The 25,584-nt window shown below is 44.7% G+C and overlaps 2 protein-coding genes across 5 annotated transcripts in view; both read right to left on the bottom strand.

The window, feature by feature from the left end:
• Positions 1-347: 347 nt before the first annotated feature.
• Positions 348-12,888, bottom strand: coro6 (coronin 6). 3 transcript variants are annotated; one of them, XM_062537091.1, is made up of 12 exons: positions 12,696-12,887; positions 11,774-11,839; positions 9,078-9,277; positions 5,261-5,383; positions 3,368-3,497; positions 3,053-3,231; positions 2,680-2,799; positions 2,374-2,478; positions 2,050-2,195; positions 1,302-1,359; positions 731-958; positions 348-492 (listed from the first exon to the last, which is right to left on the bottom strand). In XM_062537091.1, the coding sequence occupies exons 2-12, from the start codon at positions 11,778-11,780 to the stop codon at positions 370-372; spliced, it is 1,419 nt and encodes a 472-aa protein (XP_062393075.1). In that variant the 5' UTR covers positions 11,781-11,839; positions 12,696-12,887; the 3' UTR covers positions 348-369. The 3 variants fall into 3 exon arrangements, with proteins under 3 accessions (XP_062393075.1, XP_062393073.1, XP_062393074.1); XM_062537089.1 differs by having other exon boundaries at positions 368-958; positions 12,696-12,888; XM_062537090.1 differs by lacking the exon at positions 11,774-11,839 and having other exon boundaries at positions 368-958.
• A 361-nt stretch (positions 12,889-13,249) lies between these two features.
• ssh2b (slingshot protein phosphatase 2b) overlaps positions 13,250-25,584 on the bottom strand; it is a 29,959-nt gene continuing 17,624 nt past the window's right edge. For both annotated transcript variants that reach the window (XM_062537062.1, XM_062537061.1), the window contains 9 exons: positions 23,884-23,949; positions 23,513-23,707; positions 21,307-21,400; positions 21,016-21,144; positions 20,183-20,229; positions 19,575-19,721; positions 18,482-18,682; positions 16,080-17,016; positions 13,250-15,591 (listed from right to left, as the gene is read on the bottom strand). In XM_062537062.1, the coding sequence (XP_062393046.1) occupies positions 14,206-15,591; positions 16,080-17,016; positions 18,482-18,682; positions 19,575-19,721; positions 20,183-20,229; positions 21,016-21,144; positions 21,307-21,400; positions 23,513-23,707; positions 23,884-23,949 (3,202 nt within the window). In that variant the 3' untranslated portion in view covers positions 13,250-14,205. The remainder of the gene's footprint in view (positions 15,592-16,079; positions 17,017-18,481; positions 18,683-19,574; positions 19,722-20,182; positions 20,230-21,015; positions 21,145-21,306; positions 21,401-23,512; positions 23,708-23,883; positions 23,950-25,584) is intronic.

Below are 25,584 nucleotides of genomic sequence, written 5' to 3'. Positions count from 1 at the left end.
TAATACTGCTGTTTTATTTATTGTTTTGTTTGTTTGTATTATCATTATTATTTCTCTATTGTGCTTAATGCTCCACATGTAAAGCATGTGGAGCTGCATTCTGTGTATGAAAGGTGCTTTTCAAATGAAGCTTATTATTATTATTACTATTTTTATTGTTACTATTATCATTATTATTATTATTATTATTATACAGATGGGGGGTATTTTTAAGTGCAAAAGAGGGAGGTAATGACAGTAACTTGGTGATTTTCTCTCTGAAGGCGTGCTAAGTGGGAAACGGTGGTGTGGGAATTGGTGTGTGTGGGGGAAAGTCGATGGCGGTTAGGGGCGGTTGGGGGCTGGGGGTGGCGGGGGGTGGCGGGGGTGTCAGACTGTGCCATTGGTGTACTGTGACAGCGTATCCTCTAAGTCACAGATTCGTTTCTCCTGATCAATCACTGTGGCCTTGAGGCTTTGAATCTCCTCCAGTAGCTTCTCCAACAAGTCAGGCTAAAGAGGAGAGATAGAGAGAAGAGGAGGAAGAGAAGAAACAAAGACGGAATGATAATGAGAGGATGAAGCGAGAGACGGCAGAGACAACGGTCAAGAGGTGGAAAGAGAGGAAATAGACAGTCAAGGGATAGCATGGTGAGAAAAGAGGAAGAAGAAAGAGAAGTTTGTACAGACAAGCCGAAGAAAGGAAACCGTAAGGCATGCCGTGGAAATGACTAAAGGAGACAGAAGTTACCGGCAAGGTGCTCCCATCAGAGGTAGACATGCTCCGGCGAGTTGTTGGCCTGGAGTCTAGAACGTTCTTCTTGCAGACCTTGAGCTCCCTGCTCTTCGGGGGGACGTAGCCATCCCTCATGGACACCAGGATGGGGTCTTCGTCCCTCCCCTCTAGCCACTCCTCCGGCTCCAAGGCCGGGTCAGGGCCTGCCGTGTCAGGGAACAGGTCATCCTGGAAGAGATCCGACTGCGGGACAGACGACAGTTAACAGGCATGTAAACACGTTGCTTCTAAAACTTTACATGACAAAAGCAGAATTATGGTTTGTAATCGTGACTGTGATTAGTCTTCAGTTTGGGACTTTAATGAGTTGTTATATTTGCAAGGCTAATTTTAGCAAGGTAAAAGACTATTTCAAATCCCAAATTCTGGGCTTGACAACATTTGGTTTGCGTTTTGCACAAGCTCTTTTAAACTATGTCACTAGGCAAATTGATGTAAACAGATGAGCTGATCTCAACATTGTTTATTTCTGGTGTTGAGCCACGTAGGCGGTGACTCTAAACTGCACCAGGGGGGGTTCACTCACCTTCCTGGGAACAGTCATCATGATGGGCTCACACTTCCTCTCGTGGAGTTTATATAACCTGCAAGGAGAGCATGAATCAGCCTTCTCTTTGCCCACACATCACCGTCAATCTCAATTCAACAGCTCAATCGAAAGATGGATCATATTTTCATTACGTAGCTTCAGAAGAGAACCGATCACTTCTACAGATAAAGATGAAGCCTTTAATCACATACGTATATCAAATACCCATCATTCCCTTATACAACACACTATCCACCATCATACTCAGCAGTATGGAGCACTGAAAACAAGGCCCCAAAGGTCTTCCTGAGAAATGTAACTGGTAACTAGTGCATTGGTAACCTCTGCAGCAGTAAGCTCAATGGCTCTGGCGCGCGGCGCTACTTTGATAGCACTTACTGTAGCTTAGCCCAGTTCAATCATTAGGATCCAAACAGAAATGAAGTTAGAAGTTATACCAAAAACCTCCACTCCATGTACGGTGGAGTGTTCCTTTAAAGGGGCTTCGACTCCCAGCTCTACAGTAATTTCCCGCATATAAGCCGCAGCAGGACAGTGTTTTATGCAAGTTAAAAAAAACAAAACCATATTAACACCATATCAACTGCTCCCCTGTATTAACCTCATAGCTGAAGAAAAGTAGCAAAATCAATGTATATAAGCCGCGGCTAATAGTCGGGAAAATACGGGTAGTTGTGGATACATACGAGGCCTGTGAAGGTCAAGGACAGGGACAGGGACCCACCTGGCAATCTCACACTTGCTGACGTCCACCCCTCTCTTGGGCATGAAGCCCATGCCGCGCTGAGGCTCCTTGCTGCTGAAGGTGCTGAGGTAGTGCACGTACGGGGACTCGTCTGTGATCTCAAAATAACGAATGCTACTGTCACCCTGACAGACAGACAGACACAGGGAGAGAGGGAGAAAACAATTAATGCTTCGACATGAACTGGGAAAGGACATGAGCATGGAAAAAATGCATCTCAATTTCACCATAGCATATATGGCTAGGCCTATTTAGGACTTGAAGATAAAAAGGATGGTGGGGATATTGATGCAAGTGACATACCTTTCCACAGAGATATACCAGGTTGGTGTCTGGATCATAGAATGGCAACAACACCCCGTTGCTGGTGTCCAACTCCAATAGTGCAATGGGCTCTTCAAAGTTTGTCTTGACAAAGCAGAATGTAAGAAGACATTGGTTAGACAACTGTGTAGACCAATTTCAATATTACCGTTTGTAAGTAAAATTGTAAAAAGCTGCTTATAATATAATATGACTATCAAAGTATTTCTGATTCTACACTGTTTTGTAAACAAATGTAATTGCTCCTTGTGTGACTGATGTGCACATGCAGTATGATGGGCGTACCGGATCCCATAAGCCCAGCTCCCTCTGACTCATCCTGGTGAAGCCCGTGGTGAAGATGTTACCCTCCCTGGTGAAGATGGCACGCATCGGCCGGATTCCCTCATGAGGCGCCAATCTCTCCTGAGGATGTAAAGAAGAATCACAAACATCAGACATACATTGCAGTATGTAGTAGTAGTAACATAAGCAGATGACACCAGTAGTACCATAAGCACACATTCAAACATTCAAAATGACAATAATGTAGGATAGTGACTAATCAGACCATCATGGCATCCATTGTTTTCATTCCTTGTCATCAATGTTATCCAACCATCCCATTCTTTCTTTCTCTCATCCCCCGCTCCTCTCCAGCATCCCACTGTCCACTCACCGCCACGACCTCCCTCTTGCGGGGGTCACAGACGCGGAGCCGGCGGTCCTTGCAGGTGGTGCAGAAGAGGCTGCCGTTGCGGTTCCAGCTGACGTTGTAGATGAGGTCCGGGTGGTCCTCCATGGTGACGAGGGGCTCACCCGTGCCCACGTTCCAGATGATGACCAGGTTATCACTGCCTGCCAGCGCGGGGGAGCCACACGTACAGAGAGGTTGGCACAAAGCATTTTCGAAACAGGGCTAAAAATAGCCCCGCGCGGAGTCAGTTTGAGGTGATAGAGCGGGAGGAGGATGAGTGTGCGATGCCGTGCCTACCAGCAGTGAGGAGGATGTTACGGGCAGTGGGGTGCCAGGTCACGATGCCCACGCGCTTGGAGTGGCCCTCCAAAACCACGATGGGATCCGAGATGGGGCGGGAAGGAGTGTGATCGGGGATCTGCCAAACCTGCACAAGCACAAAGAGCAAAAATACATCCAGCATTACTGCAGTGGTGACTAAGGAGACATGTTGTTTTGGTGTTATGTTACCATGACGCTTGTAAACAAAGAAAGAAGGGGAAAAAAAACTGGGTACTAGCCCAGACATACTGTAAATAATCATATCAGATATCTATGCAGGGAACAGAAGACACATTTTACACAAAGGCCAAGTAGCAAGAAAGAGAGTAGTGAGTGAGAGTGAGAATAGAGTAGTGAGTGAGGGTGAGAATAGAGAGAGAGAGAGAGAGAGAGAGAGTAGTGAGTGAGGGTGAGAATAGAGAGAGAGCAGTGAGCAGTGCTAGGGCATAACCATGGGTGGAGTGATGACTCTCTCACACACACACACACACACACACACACACACACAACCACAGTGCTGGAGATGGTGCTGGTGACATGTGTCAATGACTAAGCCATACACACATGCAAACAGACCGTGAATTACGAGGTGAGACCGTTGCTGAACTGGGGTTGCCATTCGAACGACTTTAAAGGCTATCATCATCCATTTAGCAGGAATATGATGCAGGCTGTAGCCTACATGTTTGATGTACAGTAGACACTCAAAAAAAGAAAAAAAAGAAATAAGAAGCAAGAATAGACATTTTTCGAGACTTAACAGTTGCACAGAAATGATTTTCAAAGATGCTGCTTCTACCACAGATTTCTGATGAGCAAAAACTCAAAATGTAATAGTATAGAATAGGATATAACGAATGGACTTCAGGCGACTAAACTGTCCTTCTGGCTTTGACTATCACTTCAACCACAAATAAAGTAATGATCATGACTCCATTTTGCTGGGTTGATGTCTCTCTTTTCTAACAACAGCACAGACGGACAGTCAATCTTTCCATGGAGTACAGGAATAGGTTAACAGCTGCAGCTTCACCCAGTACAGTAGGCCCAGTACTCAAATCAAAACAACACACTATAAGGTTACAAGGGGTCTTGTTTGCAAATACTATATAATACTACATAATACTATGCTATTTATGTCCAGTAAAGCTTGTACTGGACTCAAGTCCATTTCAAAGACCAACATGAAAAAGCTAAAAGTGAATAGCATGCTAAGCATATCTTCACCATGTCATAGTTGTCACACTCAAACTATTATTCCCACATACACTGTACATTCTCTTAAAGGGTTACCATTTCCAAAATGAATTAGCAGTGTTGCCAGATTAATATTCTCTCAACTGTATTCTAATCTAAGTTAGAATACATATACTGATACTCTGCCAGCCTTGGTCTGTGTACAGTATGTGCCTGTATAAGGACTGCAGTCCAGGATGTTGCCCTGCTCTGCTCTAAGTCCCATCTGCCTTTGGGGGATTCTGTCTGCCATTCTATTGGTCTGTTGAGGAAGGCAGCCTAGCGCGTTAGCTAGAGGAACAAACACGTGTCGTTTTCAGGAGTCACGTCCTCGTCGCTGCAGCCCGACTTACCAGGGACAGTTGGTCAGTGATGACTGAGGAAGCACATGTCTTCTCCTCAAACAATAAACACCCTGTGCCTCTGCTGGGCCATTTCCAAGCATTATCGACAAGTGGGCATTGAGCAGCAAAACAGCTGTTCTCAACCATTCAGCAGTAACCAAAAGCATGGTGATGGCTATTCTAACAGAAAAGCTCTCAGCATAGTGGCCATCTTTTGCAAATTAACCTGAAAACAAACAAAAAAATACTACAGCTTTTGACTGAGTTAGAAAAAGCAAGGTTGACTTACCATAGCAGTACAATCGTCAGAGCCACTGGCCACTATGTTGTCATTGTGGGGACACCAGTCAATGTCCAAGACTGGACCTGAGTGGCCAACCACCATGGGGTAGCTCTTGTCCACACGCCCGACCTGTTACACACAGAATTACATGGGTCTATTAACAGATTTACAGCGCTCATATTATGTTAGGCTAGGTTAACTTTATTGTCCTCTCAGGGAAACTTGTCTTGCAGTCAGGTATGCATAAATAACACAAAAAATACACAAAAGACACAAGAAACAAAAAATACACAAAGGACACAGAGGACTCCATACCAGAAGCAAAAAAAGTCACAAACGGATGCAATACAATAAGAATGACCTATCAATGTTTCTGACAGTTGGAAATCAGAACCATTTATGTGCAATAGAGCAAAATATAGCAAGCGAATTGCACTGGGGATAAAAGAAATCAAATATTGGTAAAGTCTGTAAAGTTCTGTGTGGGTAATTCCATGTCAAATAAGATGAGGTTGTTGCTGGACCATCTCAGATTTTGCTCAAAGCTCGTCAAAGCTCGATAATCTCAAAACCAAGGCCTGTACAATATTTCTGGCCAAATCTTATGTCTCATTTTTTCCGCCCTTGACATCACCTCAGTTTTATACATTTATATCACATCTGGCATCATAGGCAGCCCAGACTTTGTACGGTGGAAGACAATCAGTTTGACTGAGGCATTAAAGGTTTGTATGGCATTGTTATTGATTTTCCACAAAGCCCTAGATTGGGGGGGAAAAGTGCAAAAAGAGTGACATTAAGGATCGTATAAACCTTTTAAACTAATTTGGAATCAATCATTATTTCTCTTTACATACTGTATTTTGTTGATGTTGTACCAATATTTGAGTTCTCCACATATAATGGACTTGAAGATTTTAATGATTAAACAAGGGGAGATTGCGTTTTTCAGTCATTTTCAAAGGTAAAATGGTATGTGGGGTCGCTAGTAGGCACTTGAAAACCTATGTGAAAGTAGCTCAGTGTAAGGGCGTTTAGTGCACAAAGTGCCAATGTTGTACCATATAGGCCTAGATTCAGTCATAGATATACAATGCAACCAAGTAAGTGTATTCATGTATAAATGAAACATGGCTCATCATTGGCACTTTGTACACAAATAAACGGAGCTACAGTATTCATTGATTTTCGTGTTCCTTCTACCCCAAATACCATTTGGTCGATGAACATTACCAAAATGCAATCAAATCTTGTTTAATCCTTAATATCTTCATGTGCATTAATTGCAGAGACCTCAAATATTGGCTCAACATTAATAAAGTAAAAATAATGATGGTGTCATGAGGAAAAATAATGAATGGTGTCATGAGGATAAAAAAAATAAGTTTACAAGACCTTCAACCGGCTTTGCACTTTCTTCCATATCTAGGGACACCATATCCACACTTTTCAAGATATTAATGTCCAAACATGGCCTCCAGGACAAGGCATTTCTGAGAGTGCAAAATTATACAAAATCAAGGGTGAAAAAATGAACAGGTCTTAAATTTGGGACCTAAAGACAAATAATTCTGAATTCACGTCTGGTGCTTCACAGGGCCTGATCATGTAGAGAAGGAGAAGGTTCACTGGAGCAACAAGACTTTGATGAAGACGCAGGCGTGTTGAACCATTTGCTGTGCATCAGAATAAATACATTTAAAAAGATATCTCTGTGTGCTCTGAGACTGTGCAGCAACCATTTTCCTGATTTTGTCTGATTTGGCATGGAATGGCCCACAAAGTATGTCCCCTTTCATGTACAGTTACATAGCAGAAACCATGCTTATGTAAGTATTGTGCATGAAAGTGCAATTCTGAAATGTTTTAAACAGACCTTTTACATACAGATGCATACACTTCTTTGAAAAAAGAATACATCACTTTTGAAAACTAAATGAGGTTAGAAACAGATGAGGTTTGACAGAATTGATCTGAAAACAATCTTGAAAAAAAAGTCCTCTCAGCTCACCAGACAATATGGGTTACCATGGTGAAACCTGACATAGCACATGAAACAATAGGGAAGTGGTGCAGGACATAACGCACACACAAAAGTGTTCTAGATTCAATAACATGAAGTCACTGGCAGTAGTCATGGGGCTGCAATCTTACAGTGATATATTAAGATGGCACTGCCACATGTTCCACCTGAAGGAATCCAAGCCTAGCGCTATTCAACAGACTAGCTATGATTACCCTGGCCAGTGATGTAATGGTCACTCTATTCCGCTAATTCCTGTTTAGTCAGTGTGAACACGTGTCGGCTCCTTCTCCACAACAGCCGCGTCCTCCTCTTGCCTTGCCAACACCATCTCCCAATACCAACCCCCACCTTTCCCCCTCTCCAAACCAACCACCCCCCTCTCCCATAGCCACTCCCCTCCCAGCAGCCCCCGAGTGTGTATTTATAACCCCGTGACGAGGCGATGAAAGGGGAGTTTTTCTTTTGGCCGGCGAGGGACTCTGTGCAGGAGAGGAGAGATGGCAAGTGGCGGTATTTATAGCTGCTCTGTCCGGGCCCTGTAATGTATGCCTGTGTCCCTCGTGGTGAAGATGGCACTGCAATGATAAAGCCCCCTTCACACTTATTTGCCCTGCAAAATGGAGAGTGTGAAGAGGATGGACTGGCAAGCGGCCAGCGGCAAACCCATTAGCAGAGATGGATCAGCACATTTGCACAAGTCAGAGGATCTATTTCCATAATAAACTGATGTAAATGGTGGCTGTGTTCAAAACACGGAGACTGAATACATCATCTACGTCTAATTAATGTCCACTGACTATATAGGTCTGGTCTGTGGAGTCCATATGCGTGGAGTCACATATTCGGGCCATCCCGCCCAGTGAGGTAAAAATGGACTGTGAATATATCCTCAGTTTAAATCTGTTTCTTCGCCACTTTACATGGGCATGGCCAAATAGCGGCGGCTATTGTAAGAGAGGTGGCGTTTCTAAATATGGGGGAATGGCCGATGTTTCTTGTTGCCAGTCTCGCTCTGCATCATGTAGGATGAGGGGATTTCCATAACCCAGACAGTCAGGACAGACACCCTGCTCACCCCTTGCTGTAGGGGGTCCTCTCCCTCCCAGTGCCCCAAAAAGAGTGAAACTAGAAGCTCAGTTGGAGGAGGGGGTGTTCTGGGTGCTGGGATGAACTGGGACTAGGGTGAACTTGTCGACATCAACGTGCGATGTTCCCATGCCAACAGGAGATTTAGATTTAGCAACACTCAAATCTCGAAAATTAGAACTTCTTCGGTGACACTCAATGCACTTCTTGAGCCGTAAATGGAGATGGTGAACTTTGCAAGGCACGGTGACACATATCACCACCCACCAACCTCAATTCTTGAGAGTTTACTTGCGTCATGGATATGGGCCAATGGCAAATGACCATTACAATAAGAAATACAATATACACTCTGTAGATTTCACATTCCAGTAGTAATAGTTTAACAGGAGCAACAATGTTATGAGTCGGGCTTTTATTTCCCGGCATCTCTGAGTCCCCGGGAGGGAAGTTTGAAACATTGCTGCTGTTGTTGAACTATTTCCCAAGGAATGCTCAAACCAAGGCACAAGCCTATTCTACTCCATGTATGGAGTATGGCTGTATGGCCCCACCAAGCAAAGGCAAATATCCATATCCATATACATCCAGTGGCCACAAGGTATGTCCATTACATCCATCTATCACTTCATTTCATTTTCAAACCTTTACAATGATGACGAGGGAAAGGTTGTGCATTAATAAAAAAATAGAAAAACAATAGATGCTCACCTTAGAGAGAGGAAGAACCAGGAAGGAACCCCCTCCACTGGACTCCACAATGATGGCGAGAAATTTGGGGTTGACGGCACAGAAGGAGCTGTCCCACGTCACCTTGGAAACACGAATGTCATCGTAGCTTTGCTCTGCTTTCGCTGATTGGCCGAAAACATGGCGGAATTTACTTGTGCGCACGATGCTGCGACTCATTGCTAGAGGAAGAGACAGGACATTGAGATAAAAACACAATTCAGTGATCAAAACACATTTTCTCTCTAAACTCCTGTATCAGAGCAAAGTGCAATATAGTATTTCAAAGTAAAATATAAATTATCTTATTTTCTATTAATGTCCAAAACATTTTCGAGTTTTGACAGCAATCCATCAAATTTATTTTCAATCTCTGACGAGATGGGTCATGTGTTGTCAGACGGAGTCTACATATTTCCAATTTGTTAAGCTTATTTAAAGCCAAAGGCTGCAGTCATCGTCAAGGCTGCTAATTAAGACCTAGCCTATCATAAAACACTACACGGCCCTTCTTCACAGCCTCCTCGGGGGGTGTGGGGGGGTCAGGTCATGTCAGTTTTATTTGAATGCCAGTAGCCCTCCTCCATCCAGAGCTTCCCTCTTGGAGAGTTCTTCTGTCTGACTTGGAGAGTTAGTGTGGCTACACATCCAACATCGTTAGCGGCCTGACATGGTGGAGAGACTAGAGCATGTCACTCAACAGCAGGCTTGTGCAAAATTCAGAATTTTAGAATTGGCCTCCATTCAATTCATGAATTGGAATTTGAATTGAATTGCCTCCGCCCCATAAGAAGTTGAATTTGAACTGGAAGTGGGCTTAAATTCATGGCAATTCACAGCAATTCCACACACAACAGATATAATGTGCTGAATCCCACATCCCAAATGAATTCAATTTTGGGAAGGTTACCTTGGAAATGTAATTGGTTACTGTTTTAAGTTATAGGTTGTGTGTTTGATGCAATCATATCTGACATATACTGTGAAACTTCATTGTTAAACACTACCCTTAAATTATGGATATGCATTTCTTCAAATTTCATTGAATTTTAATTCTATTTCCTTTAATTCATATTCGAATTGTAATTCTACATCCTGTTTCTGACCTCAATTCAAATTCAATTAAAATTCAAGATTTCAAAATTCATTTTCAATTAAACTCTGAATTTTGCACAAGCCTGCACAACAGTGCAGCATATTGATGAATAAGCTGGACCTACCCGCCCCAAGGAAAACATCAATTAACATGTTATCCTTTCTTGTCTCTCCTCATTTGGCACTGTTCAGTTCAACAGTACTGTAGACTGATGAATAAGCTGGAGAAAAACCTATGGAGCTGAGGGAACCTCCAATCAGTATTTTAATCATTCATGTCTGTCTTTCATTTGGCACTGTTCATTTTAATCTCATGATATATGCCTTGGACTCAACCAAGACTGGTCTGAATGCAACTAACACATCTTTATCGGTGTAAATTTCAGTCTTGTGAAGTACTGCTAAAACTAGGTGAGAAAATCATATTCCTAAAAACTTATAACATATCCTGTGGCTTTCATTTGTTGTTGATGATGGATATTGTACTACCCTACAGTCAGAGAGCGAGCGGCAAGGAAGAGAGAGAGAGAGAGAGAGAGAGAGAGAGAGAGAGAGAGAGTATAGGACAGAGATGTGAATACTGTAGTGAATATTTGGTCAAGAGCACAGTCAAACTTTCAAAGCCTTTGTGCATATCAGGATTTTGGGTCTTTCATTTTGTTTTCAAACTAATTTCAGACGTCTGTTTTGTCCCACTACCTGTCTTAGATAGTATACATGTATGCATGTCTTCAATGCCTTCTTCAATATCTAAAAAGTCATGTTCATAGGCTATTGTTGACATTTCACACAAGTGTGTCAATTTAGACAATTAATATCTTAATATACTTGGAACATCTAAAGCAGGTGTTACGTGGACAGAATTGAAACGATTTCCTTCTATTCAACAGGTATTGTCCATGTCAAACGTATAGGGATCAATTATTCCATTCTTTATTGATGCTTCAAAATGATTATTTATAATGTTGCCACGACATTTTTGAACGAGTTGTCCACACTAACTATTGTGAACATGTCATTCACTACAGTCAACATCAATATACCAGTAGTGTATGGTCTACTTCACTGAAGCTTGGTCATAGGGGAGTGTCACAACACAACACAACACAACACAACACAACACAACACAACCTTAACATTTCTGAAGCTTCCCACTGTTTCTTCACTCGACCATTGAACGTTGTATTACTTTTAGTGCAGGGGTGGTTGACAGGTCATTTCTGTTATAGGCTAATAGCCTCCTATATTACTGTCAATGCATGTTAATGTTGACATCTGTTATTGTAGGGTTTACTGTTGTCATGCCATGCCAGGTTGTTCTATTGTGCTATTGTTACTCTGTGAGACTGACAAGGCAGATGATAGTCACTATTAAAAACAGAAGGATCGCGCTCTCACAAAAATACAAGACCAATTGTCTCTCTGACATAACTCACTCACAACATCACATACAACAGGGGGTTAAAACATGTCCATAACGGTTTTAAAAAATAAACATGATCAGTGTTAACAAGTTATAGCCTACATTATCAGAGTATACAGTTTGGTGAAGTAGGCTAGCCTATGAAAAACTGAGTGTTCACCTGACATGTTGATGTTTTCAATCTGTTGCCTGCCTGGGGGAAGAATTCAGTCACGTAGCTGACTGCCTATTTGCAGAAATTGCATCGAGTTAGTAATCCCAACAGGCGGAGAAAGACCTGATTGAGGACCCTGCAATACAACACAGTCGGTGTCCTTCGACCGCACGTGCCTCGCCTATTTAAATTCAGATAGACCTCAATTGATAATTCGAGTTTCCATTTCTGAAAATTGACAATGAAAAAAACATCAAGCTGACAATCGTGTGAGCCAAGGGAAAAAGGGGTATCAACACCAACACACCAATGACAATGACACTATAGGCTATGGTAAAGATATTGTTTCCAATACAAACAGCCCCCATTAGAGACACTTCGTGACCGGTCTAAATGCGATAGCCTACCCACTGACCCTAAAAACGCAACAAAGTTTGAACAGAATGCTTGTTAACGAAGTAGGCTATCGAGAGCCGAGGGACCCCAAAACGCGCATGGCTCTCGAGACAGAAAGAATGACACGGCCACTTTCCTAATATAGTCATGTCAAACTGCCTCAGACACACTCCCCCTGCGTGCCCCAGAGTCCAAAATTATTCACGAATTGAAAAAGTTATTACAATGAAATAAGTCGTGAATTTCATGCAACATACTTATGTTCTCAATGACCGCCCGACATGTTACCCGTAATAAAACCTATGGTCACTCGCTAAACACATTCTCTTTATACCCCTACGTCCAAAGCCATAACGGTTTACTCATAGTGCTCATCATTAAATAGATAGGCTACTGAGCAACGACAGTAAGCTAATATTAGTGCGCAGGTATATTCTTAACATGTAAACAATTGAAATAGCCTGCTGAGGTAATGCGTCAAGACGCTCAAATCATACAACTCCTGTCATATTCGCGCACATAGGTTACTCACCTCCGATTTATGGAGTGCGTTTGTGGCGTTTCTCGTTCTCCCCCTTCCCGGCTTTGTCTGGTAGTCTAGAAACCCACCTCGGTCGTGAATATTCCCCCCGTATTCCAATTTAGTTAACTTGGTGTGGACTTACAGGAGTGGTGCGAGACCTATCTACGTGACGTCCCTGTGCGCCGCTCAAGAAAAAAAAGAGGGAGAGAAATACTGGGGGGACAGGGAATGGGAAGAGGGAGGGCTGGGTATATAAGCTGGGGGTCAAGGCGGTCCTGTCTATTTTCGAAAGGTCCATGTCGGAGCAGGGCATATTCTTCCAAGTAAGAGGGTCAGTCAGAAAAGACGCCGGGAATCATTTGGTAAGCAGGGATCATATTTGTCTTCAGTGCCTGACTCAATGTATGAAGATCCGTAGGCTATAGCTAACACGACTATCTGAATGCTCAAGTCTTTGACAGTAGTGTAGCAGGATCCATTTCTGCGCAAAGAATACATTGTACTACCGTTCTGTTGCCTGGTCGCAACGCAGCACGCAATAACTTATCTGAATGCTGGGACAGTTTGAATGAAATCAACATGAATTACCCACAGGAAAAAATAGCAATGCCTTGTATTACTAAACCTGTATTAAAATGTCGACCGTCAAAAAAGTATAAAGATCACACCCACACAGATTTCTTTGTCAAAATAAATATAATTTGGTTTAAAAATTGTCACAGTTAAAAACACTAAAAAGAAAACATGTATTTTTTTTGCCAACAGTAATACAATTCAATTTTACACAGGACAAGAGACCCTAACACCATAAACACATGCCTCTATATGCAAACTTATATCCGTCTCCAAACCTTCAGAGCACCCCATAATGTGATAACTGGACATAATGTATTCAAATAAATCTTTTGTTTTGTGCATAGAACACATTTTCTATGACATTAAGAACATTGTCTTTGTGTATTATTCTCTTATTAATTTATCCATTTGCTATAGGTGTTTGTATTGTGTATATTCAGTAGAATTCAGTGGCAATTGCATCATGACACGTTTTTCAAAGTTGTCAAACAAGAAATTCCTTAGAATAGAGAGTGTGTGCGTGTGTGTGTGTGCCCTGTTCCCATGTCCATAATATTTTACCTAGGTTCATAATGCAGTAGTTTTTTGAAGGTAAATTGATCAGTTATTGAATTGGAATGCGTGTTTTGTATGATATAACCGACCGATAACAGATTTATAATGGTTCTTATGTGCAGTTATTGCATTATGAGTTAGCCCAAGCTTTTTATACACAATCCCTAGCAAACTAAATTTTCACATACCTGTACACACTCCCCCCCTCTCTCTCTCTCTCTCTCTCTCTCCACAACCAAACACTCTCTCACACACACTCAAACACACACATATAAAATGAACAACATTACAGTCATAGTTACATACCTCAGATACAGCCCTGAATAAACCCACATATCACCGACACAGAAACACACTCACACACACTAACAGCAAGAAAAAAAAAAGGTCACACGGTGTGATACAAAAAGCTGACAGTTCTTTTCTTCAGCCTGCGCAGAGGATGTGTCCTTCCGTACTGCTGCCTCGTGGCCACAGAAATCAAGGCCGGAACCGACTGGGGCGTGAGCCCCGAGTTCTGTGCCCTGTCGCTCCGCCCGTGAGCCGACAGATGAGGGGCAGGGTCAGACGGTGGCGCGGTGGCGTCGTCACGGTGACGCGCCTCCTCCTTCCTCGGGGGGTCTTCTGTGCGTGTTTGGGGATGGTTGGAGGGAGAGGCGGCGGAGGAAGGATCGTGCAGCGGGCGCACGCGCTTCTTCCTGGAGGCGTCGTCTGCGGGCGGCGTGCCGAGGCGCCAGTGAGCGGGCGAGAGCGCGGCGTCGTCCAGGTCCCAGTCGCCGAGGTCGTTGGCGGTCAGCTCCAGGGAGCCCAGCTTGGCCAGCGAGGCCGAGCGCTTCATCAGCGACGGCGTGGTGAGGCCCGCCTGGCGAATGCGCGCCTCCGCCTGCCTGGACGGCTCGCGCGGGTCCCGCTTGCCCCTGCGGCCGGGCAGCCACGACGCCGGGCCCAGGTCGGACGCCAGCGCGCTGCGCACCTGCCGCAGGAAGGCCCCCAGCTCCTTGAGCGTCTCCCACGCCTCCAGCAGGTCCGCCTCGGTGCGCGGGCCGAAGAGGCCGTCCTTGTCGGTGCCCGAGTCCTGCTCGGTGACGCCCTCCAGGCGAATGACCGCCACGGCGGAGGCGGTGCGGTCGGGCTTTGCGGCGGAGCCGTCGGTGCTTGGAGTGGCGCTGGCACTGCTGTCCGGCCTTCTTCCCTCGGCGTGATGGTCTGCCGCTGATGAAGACGTTGTGCTCGCTCCTTTTGTGCCCAAACTGTCCAGTTCCTGGGCTCGCTGTGGAGCCCCCGCAGTCTTGCCGTCCTCTTTCTCCACTTTCCCCTCCACCGGCCCTCCTCCGTCCCGCTTCTCCGTGGCGTCTGGCGTCTTGGCCGTTACCGGCTTCTGCTCGGAGTCCTGGCCGGGGGGGTCGTCCTCTGCTTTGTCCTTGTGGACCAGGGGGACGGGGGAGCGCCGCGGGGGGCTGTGAGGGGCCGCGGCGGGCACGGTGGCCACAGGAACGTCCAGCTCCTGCCTGAGTCTCTGCTCCAGCTCCCTGGTGGCCCGCCGGACCGTCCCCTCCAGACAGTCGCCGGAGGCGGAGGGGGTGGCAGCAGGCTGTTGACGGTCCTCTGCTGGTGCCGCCGTCTCCTCCTCCTCCTCCGCCCTCTTCAGCTCCACCTCCTCGTTGTCATTGGAGCTACATGGGTTTGATTGGCAAGCAGTGCTAAGGGCTGGGGTTACAGTGTGCGTAACGGACTCCAGTTCTGTGATAATGTGGTGCACAGACACACTAGCCTCCTGTAGCAGAAAGTAGAGAGAGAGAGGGAGGGAGAGAGAGAAGTCATTTAAGAAGAGCTGCTATGCAGAATACAGTACAGCTTATGAATAGGAAATAAAATTCATAAAGAGATCATAATATGAATATATATGGCTTATGAATATGAAAATGACATGAATACATGTAACATAATGGAGAAGAATAAATGTGTTGATGTATTATTATGTAGTAGAACATGTCTATGCAGTATCTAGTTTCAACTCTAGGGGGCAGTACAGGCTATGGAAAAGGATTTGTGGTGGTTGCGCCATTGTTCCAAAGGTCTTTCTCAGTACCAACACAGTCCCCTACTGTACAAATAATATTGAAATATGCCGTGTATATATTTGTAATGAGAGGTTTGAAAGCGGCTTGATTTGCTGAGGAGAAAAAAAAAAATCTATCCACACCGTGACTGGCACTGTAAAAACCAAAGGGGATTTTATGACCAACGTCCATTTCTAATTACCTTGGCCTGTTGGTCCCCGTTCCCAGGGTCATCTTGGACAAGTGGCTCGGTGGCCGGCTCCGGGCTCCTCTCCTGGGGGGAGTGCTGCTGCTGGGTCAGTTCTGTCGGGCCGCCAGCTGGACCTTCCTGGGACAGGCCGAGGAACTTCTCCCGGGCGCTGAAGAAGTCGATGTGGTCCGTGCTGAGAGTGGGCTTGGCGTCGAGCGTGACCTGCTCTAACGTGGCACTGAGGTGGTCGTCGTCGCTGCTCCCCTCGTTCTCCTCCCCGCCTATGAAGAACGCAGGGCTGCTCTTCTGGCTGCTTTTGCTCTCGGGCACCTGCGCGGACGCCCCTCCCTTCGGGGCCTCGCCTACACATCTAATGGCTTGTGCGCTTGAGTCAAAAGTCCTCGCAGCCTTGGTCACTGATACGTGCGCGGGCGGATCGCTATTTTCATCAGGCACGGTGGCGGACGCCTCAGAAATTCCAGAGGCCGGTTCCGGGACCAGGATGGCCACGGGGACGGGTGTGGGGGGCAGGTGATGGAGAGCCGGCGGCGGGTGAGGCCGCCCCACGGGCACGGTCTCCGCCACGGTGGCCGCCGCCACGTCGGGCCTCGCCTCGGGCACCACGGTGGCCGCCCGCGGCTGAGGCAGCTGGAGCCGAGGGGCCCCCTGCTCGGAGACGGGGTCCTGGGGGTCGCAGAAGCCGTTGGAGACGGGGGTGTCGGGCGCTTCCTGAGCGGCCGGGGCGCTGGCGCTGGTGGTGGTGGTGGCGGACGGGGCGAGGCTCTGGAGGAACTCCTGCAGGGAGGGCGAGGGCTGCGTGACGCTCTGGTTGCGCGGGTTGGAGCGGCCCAGCGTGTAGGGCCCTGGCGTCGGCTTCACCAGCGGCTCGAGGTGCTCCGAGAGGTTGCCGTCCGAGTGGGAGCGCCACAGCTTGTTGTGCCTCTGCTTACTGGGGGGGGGGGGGGGGGGGGGAGAGAGAGACAGAGAGAGATATATAAAAGAGAAGAAATATGTCAGGGATGTCAGGTTATATAAAAACGTATGAATGCTTAACTAACTTCGACCAAACTTATATAAAGAAGACATGGATATACTGACAAAGATAGTAAGAAATCAAAGAAGGAGAATAACTATAGTAAAAATCATATCATATATGGAAATACGCCTCTCACTAGGACAGCTGGAAATATATGCACAAGTAAAACTATCTATTGCAGGAAACAGGCAACTGCATGGGTGACAGCTCTGCACATAGCCAACATTCCTGAGCATTGCTGGCCACTGAATGCTACATAGGATGACTAAGGGGAAGCTGGAGCCCTGGCCCCAGACAATGACAGGTCATTAAAACATGTGCATTATAGTCATTTAGATCAAGGCCATTGTTGCTCAATATTTCAAAAGACCTGACCGGACCTGAATATGCAAAGACCCGTGCCGCGTGTGCATACCCAATCCCACCAGCAAAACCACACACAGACACAGACACACACACACACACACACACACACACACACACACACACACACACACAGGAGGCTGAGGTGAGAATGGAATGTCGTGGAACAGCTACCAAGACACCCACACAAACTAAATCATTACTGTGACATTTCTGATTGCCATCTCCCTAAAATAACACGGGTGAATACCCAGTCAGCTATGTTTCATCCACTCATGACACAAGGACAAAGTAGTTTGAAATCAATCTCTTTTGTTCAACGTGTTTCCATGCGTTGGGTATTAATTTGTGTTTGTGTAACAATGGATGGCCTGACTCCCAGAGAAATTAGTGGCTGTCAGAAGAGGCATTAGGACTCTCCCTTCAATGTACGCAACTAAGGATTTATGACAGGTTCACTGAGACAAGACAGTCTGGCTGAGATATTTCAACTGTTGACGTGATCTACTGGCTGTGAAAACATTACAGCTTTATACTGTAAATAGTCTGCGCATTCTGAAGATCAACCATGTATTTATAGTCTACATAATTTTAAGCCCAATTCACACCAAAGATTTCTGACGCGACGAGACCGAGTTGCAGTAGTGTGAATTAAATGTTGCACGCAGTTGCAAGCTGTCGCAGAGCATTCAAAATGTTTAGTCGCAGTTGCAAGGTTTTAGAACATTGTGGCTCGTCTCGTTGCGAATCTTTGGTCTGAACCCTACAGTACTTTAGATGAATGGGGACATTATGCAGTCAAAAAACAGGTTGGTGTTACCAGACAATAAAGGTTCTCAATAACCACCACCACCACGATCTTCATCAGGTCCATCATCATCATCATGATCACCTCCAAACCATGACGATGATAATGATAATGATGATGATGATGATGATGATGATGATGATGATGACCATACTCCCTGCCTTGACTGGTGTGAGTGTGTCCCAGATGTGTGGCGCTGTTCATTACCTGGCCAGCAGGATGCCCTGATACTCCTCCAGCTGCCTCATGAAGGAGGGGTTGGGCTTGGTGACGGTGCGCCGCTCCTTGACGTACTCGAAGGCCCTCTCCAGGTCCCAGCCGTACTCCTTCATGGCGTAGGCGATGACCGTGGCTGCCGAGCGACTCACACCCATCTTACAGTGCACCAAACACTTGGCGCCGTTTTTCCTACGAGAGGGAAAGGATGGGGGGGGTGAAATGCCGACATGAGGGAAATCACAAGTGCATTAAAGCAGCTACAATATGTGGGATTCCACAGGCTTTGACTTGTCTTATATGCAGCCACACCACAGGCTTCCATTGATATGCATTGTATTTAATACAGTGGCCACATATGGTGCAACACAGTATTACAAGACAACTGGGGCCATCGCTGTTTTATCTTTGCACGCTAACTTCAGGGAATATCTGGACAACACTGATCATGTCCGTTTTTGACATTATGTCAAAAGGGTTTCTTCACACTCTGTAGCTATTCTGTGCCCCAGAAGAATCCAAACGCATTCACAAAGAGAATATAGTCTGGTGACTCTCCATTGGGCAATGTTTCCAACACATTGTGACGGGCACTAACTTTAATCACTTACCAATCACATTGATCAGAGATCTCTACCGTTACCTCATACTTTGCCTAAACTTTACAAACTGACCATAAACAGCATTAACAATAACAACGTACTGTACGTGGGTCTACCTTTGCTCTAAATGCATTTTTCCAACTGCATTTTTTTTGACATTTGCAGGTGTTGCTGCTTCTGTTTATTACAATGTTTCGGTTTTGTCTTCCCCTCTCGTCACTGATTGGTCTGACATTTCTCTTGTCTGGGGGAAACCGTTATGGAATATGGTGTTTCAGACTAGATCTCCCTGAAAGAAGATTGAGGTGGACGGGGCCAGGCTAGCTATTTCAGCGTATTTTTACGTTTTAACTCAAACAACTCCACATAGCACCTTTAACTTTCACTAGGGGATATCAAATCTCTAACGCCTCATTCCTGAGACATACTGATGCAATCAAGACACGGAGGAAAGGTGGACAGACAGAAACAGAAACACATACTTTGCCCTGGATATGAATTTGTAAGTGTCATTCCAGTAAGCCAACAGGTCAGTGGCCTCCTCGTCGTACACGCGGATGTTGTGGTACTCAAACAGGCCCGGGAAGAAGTTGTCGATCTCTCTGGTCACATTGAGGATGTACTGCACCCTGGAGAGGAGAAGCAGAGACACAGCATGAATACCGAACTGGGCAGAGCGACAGTGCTGCAAGGCTAGTGTTTTTGCTTGTTTGTTTTAACAAGCCGGATGGTTTCAATGAATACAAACTTGCCTGATCACAGAGACACACACACTCTTCTAACACTGTAGACAGCCACACTGACACATATGGCCCATTTAAAAAGTCAGTCAAATCAATTTGCTATTTTAACAGCATGGGCAAAACCTTAGTCACCAACGCTGATGAGTCAGCTTAGTGCTTCCACATGTCACACAATAGTTACAGTTTATGCATGACAACTTTGCGTGTTGAGAGACTTTGCCTGTCATTTAAATTAGGGCCAATTCTGTTTTTTTTTGCTTAAAACTCTTCACCTCTCCATCGGGATTACCTAGTGGTGTTATATAATGTCAAACAAATGATCAGACACAGGGTTGAAGTGTTCTTACCCGCTATTCTGCAGTTCTTCTAGATTGGAGGCGTTCCACTCGGAACCCTGGGGACAGAGAGATCAATCAGTTCTCCTTCACATATGCGTCACGACACAGCCATTTCTCTACCTAGTCCAGATGTTAATGTTTAAAATTCATCTCTGCTTCGGTTTATCTTCCATCGTGCTGCTGTGCACCCTAATCACTGTGTGTTTCAAATCATTCCCTGCTCTGGAAAATCTCTTTGCTGATGTAGTGAGACAAAAGTTTCGGATTAGTCAAACGAACAGTTCACTGGAGAAGGGGGGGACGTACAGTATAACCTATGACTCTCCATGAGTACCAGAGGGAAACAGTGCTGACGGATACAAGAAAGAGGACGTAATGTATATAATGCAGAGAACAGTGTAACATGAGGATACAAAAGGTATGTGTGCCGTAGGTGAATGGATCTGTGAGATGTAGAGGCCAGTCAGGAGAGGCCCAAGCTACTGACCAGTAAAGTACAATAGAGAACCAAATTCTATAATTAAGTATCGCGATACTTTGAGCTATATACTAGTATCGATAAAATTGTGTGCAAAAGATATTGCGATACTAAATAGAACCGATTTTTTCCCCCACCACTATCTGTTAAATGTAGAGGCCAGTCAGGAGAGACCCAAGCTACTGACCAGATAAGTAAAATAGAGAACTAAATTCTATAATTAAGTATCGCGATACTTTGAGCTATACTAGTATCGATATAATTGTGTGCAAAAAATATTGCGATACTGAATAAAATCGTTTTTTTCCCCCCACCACTATCTGTTAAATGTAGAGGCCAGTGAGGAGAAGCCCAAGCTACTGACCAGGAAGACGTGGTCAAAGATGGCGGTGGGGCTGTCCATCTGGCCCAGGATGACGATCATCTCATTGTCGATGTACTCCTTAAACTCCCGCAGGTTACACGTCATCTGCATCTCCAGCTCTGTACGGATCTGTATGGGGGGGGCCAAGATAGACAGAGGTAAGAACAAGTGTGTGTGTGTGTGTGTGTGTGTGTGTGTGTGCGGGGTGGGGGCTGTGTTATGTAGAGGAATCAGTGAATCAGTGAATCATTTTAATGGTGTCATGAACAGAGAAAGCACACACACACACACCTCTTTAGATGTGACGTTCTCCAAATCTTTCTGCATCATGATCTCCCGTAAGCGGGTCTTGATAAGTCGTTCCGTTCGCTCCCGTTCCGTTGGCCTACACATACGAAATTGAGGAACATAACATCAGTACAGAGGTAAAGCTTTCCACACAAACAAAATAACCACTAAGTATACAGGGTAGCATTTTGCCACTTGCAGCAAACTAACTACTGAACTGACATTCACATTATTGTTTGTCATTTTGGGGAGGAAGACATACAGTAGGGGGGATCTAATTTACTCATGGTGAAACCATGTTAAAACTTGGCTTCTTAGTAGGCTGTGTGTGATATCCAGAGCGGCATTCGTCTGCTTATTTGCACACGCTGAAATGAGCCTAATCGTTTTCTATGCGCAATGTCACATTTGCATGCATTTTAAACATGCAAACATGAATCTAGTGAAATTCAAAATCACGAAACATGTCTGCCCTGAAGGGAAATCCAGCCACCACCATCACAAACTAAACCCTTTGTGACAGTGAATGCCAATAAACTCTTTGGTGGAAAGTAACTTTTCAACAAAACCAAATCCGTTAAAATAGAATATAGAGCATTGCCATTCATTACCATTTCATATTTCATGGAGTTGTATACTGAAATACTTATAAGTCAAATCTAAAATCGGAACTGAATCTATTCATATTGAGTCATTACACTTTTATTACTACATCATATATGGACATTACATCATATATGAGCATTTCATCATATAACACGTACCAGCATGCACACTGCATTGTCTGAGAGACTGACACACACATACCACAGAGATTTCTCATGCAACAGAGTGTGCCAGATCAAGGAAGGACCTGTACCATAGTTACTAGCTGTGCTATCATGTCAGCAGTTACAGAATAAACTCGTATCAGAGAGGGAAGTCAGGTCACAAGTCTTGACTTGTACTGCAAGTCTCACAACATTCACTGGAATACCAACGGCAATAAGGCATCTAGATTTCCTGATACGTTTAGGTCGTACAAGGTCCTCTAAATGGAGATGTATGGAGGATGCCAGCGTCTTATGCTAAGTGGAGAAACCAAGCCAACCACAAACAGCCGCTGTGATGCCAATTGACTCTTGTCTCGTGTTGCCAGTGTGTGTGGCGAAAAACATTGTGGTGCGAAAACACACCGCAAAGACTACTATCCACAGACAACTACCATGTACATTCTGCGCCTTCGAAATATGTGGAAATGTTCGAAGGTAATACATACAACATGTAAACAAAGCAGCATTTGTTCACCATTTCCCCACTACTCTTGCTCACAACAGAACCGTTTCAGAATTGATATTTACTTCCATAAATAATGTGTTTAAGAAAGAAAGAAAGAGAAAAGGAGAAGAAAAAGAGAGACCATAGGCTGTTATTATCCTACATCCAGTCATCCAGAGGAAAGACACCAACTACCAGAATTGGATCTCCATGGGGGAATATCTACTGCTTCCTAGGTAACAGGTAGGCAAGCTAAACAGCCAATCAAAGCAACCATTTTCCCAACGGCGCCGACACCAATTCAACATGTTGACTCACACCAACACAACATGTTGAATCCCACTGACTCATGTTGACAAAGCAACCCTTTTCCCGACGGCTCCGACACCCAATTCAATATGTTGAATCTGCTGCAAACAAGCCACCCGAGGTCCTTAGGTGTCAATGGTGCTGCACCCACCTCAAACATGCCAGGCACAGATGCTCATTACCCAGCTTGTTATCAGACCACCCAAACCAAAAGTAAAAATCCTACATGATATACTTTCTAGTCATTAAATGAAAACCACCTCAATGTGTAAATATTTAGCTAGAAAAGCACTCAGAGAGCGCAGACCTCCGCCAACCGAAAACATAACAGCCTCCTGGATCCAGACAGTAATCCGGATCACTCCCAAAATGTAATGGTTTCTTCCTTGGGTCATTTCAGACTGATCCTGAAAATTTCATCGAAATCCATCCATAACTTTTTGAGTTATCTTGCTAACAAACAGACAGACAGACAAACAAACAAACATACAAACAAACAAACAAACAAACCCCGATGAAAACATAACCTCCTTGGCGGAGGTAATTACATTTTAAGGTCTATCTATTAATGAGAGCCATAGAAAAAGCCCACAAAAAACACAACAGTTGGCTTGGGGCGGGGGTGGGCACAAAGAGCACTCACACATCAGAGAAGAGCAAAGGGGAGTCGGGTCGAGTGGACTGCACGTCCTGCATGGCGTTCCACTCGTTGATGCGAGCCTGGTCCGACGCGACGCGGCTCTGGTAGTAGCTGACCCACGTCAGGAAGAGGCTGCCAGGGAAGTAGTTGTGGCCCCGGGCCACCTCACAGGCCTTGTGGAGGGACTGCAGCGCTGACCTGGGAGAGGAGAGAGATGGGGAGACACCAGAGATGAAGAACCTAGACAGCCTTCATACAGATGAATCAAGAAGTGATATGAAGAGAAAGACTCGGGGGGCGCAAAACACAAGACAAGCAAACGGGGATAGAAGTCAAGTTGAAGAACGAGCAGAGGGGAAGTGGAGCACGCTCACCACATGGCCTGGACTGAGACAGGCTTGAACACGTGGATTTTGTTGTCGGTGGACACGCTGAAGCCTCTGTGAAGACAAACAGCCCAGAGCAATGATTACAGTGCCTATAGAAAGTTATCATACCCTTTTGAAATAGTTACCTTTTTTGTCTTACAGCCTGAAATCAAAACCCATTTTAAAAAAAATCTTTTCCAGTTTTATTTACAAATGTAGCTGTACAACATCAAAATAATGAAAAAAAACCTCAACAATTCTGAAAATTAATAAAAAATGAAAAACTAGAATAACAGGGTTGGAAAAGTCATCATACCCCTGACTTAATACTTTGTAAAGCTTCCTTTTGCTTTCATTACAGCCATCAATCTGTTTGGATATGTCTGTATTATAGCTTTGCACACCTAGATAGGGGAATATTTGCCCAATTTTCCGTATAGAAATGTTACAATTTAGTCAAATTCTGTAGGGAATGGCGATGGACTGCTCTCTTCAAGTCAATCCACATATTTTCTATAGGATTTAAGTCAGGGCTCTGACTTTGCCACTCAAGGATATTCACCATCCTATCCTTAAGCCACTGCTTTGTTCTTTTGGCAGTATGTTTAAGATTATTGTCGTGTTGGAAGGCGAATGACCTCCCCATCCTCAGCTGTTTAGGAGAGGGACGCAGGTTTTCCTCAAGAATTTTGGTGTACTTGGCAGCATCCATTTTCCCTTCTATCCTGACCAATTGCCCAGTCCCCGCTGAAGAGAAACATCCCCAAAACATAATGTTGCCCCCACCATGCTTCAAAGTAGGTATGGTGTGTTTTGGGTGTGTTTGGGTGTGTATACTGTGTTTGGTTAGCGCCTGGAGCTCAGTCCAAAAACTTCAATCTTAGTCTCCAAAAAGTTCGATCTTAGTCTCATCTGACCATATAAGCTTTTTCCACATGGTAGCAGAATATTCCAGATGTGTTTTTGCACTGAACTCCAAGCGCAATGTTTGGCGAAAACCAACACAGTACACCTCCCAAAACACACCATACCTAGTGTGAAGCATGGTGGGGGCAACATTATGTTGTGGGGATGTTTCTTTTCAGCAGGAACTGGGCAATTGGTCAGGATAGAAGGGAAAATGGATGCTGCCAAGTACACCCACATTCTTAAGGAAAACCTGCGTCCCTCTCCTAGACAGCTGAGGATGGGGAGGTCATTCGCCTTCCAACACGACAATAATCTTAAACATACTGCCAAAAGAACAAAGCAGTGGCTTAAGGATAGGATGGTGAATATCCTTGAGTGGCAAAGTCAGAGCCCTGACTTAAATCCTATAGAAAATATGTGGATTGACTTGAAGAGAGCAGTCTATCGCCATTCCCTACAGAATTTGACTAAATTTTAACATTTCTGTACGGAAAATTGGGCAAATATTCCCCTATCTAGGTGTGCAAAGCTATAATACAGTCATATCCAAACAGATTGATGGCTGTAATGAAAGCAAAAGGAAGCTTTACAAAGTATTAAGTCAGGGGTATGATGACTTTTCCAACCTTGTTATTCTATTTTTTCATTTTTTATTAATTTTCAGAACTGTTTACTTTTTTTGTCATTATTTTGATGTTGTACAGCTAAATTTGTTAATAAAACTGGAAAAGATTTTTTTCAAAATGGGTTTTGATTTCAGGCTGTAAGACAAAAAAAGTAACTATTTCAAAAGGGTAT

The sequence above is a fragment of the Sardina pilchardus genome, chromosome 5, assembly GCF_963854185.1.
Source record: "Sardina pilchardus chromosome 5, fSarPil1.1, whole genome shotgun sequence".
In the NCBI taxonomy this organism is placed as follows: Eukaryota; Metazoa; Chordata; class Actinopteri; order Clupeiformes; family Clupeidae; genus Sardina; species Sardina pilchardus.
The sequence above is the reverse complement of the archived record's forward strand: the minus strand, read 5'-3'. Positions and strand labels throughout refer to the sequence as shown.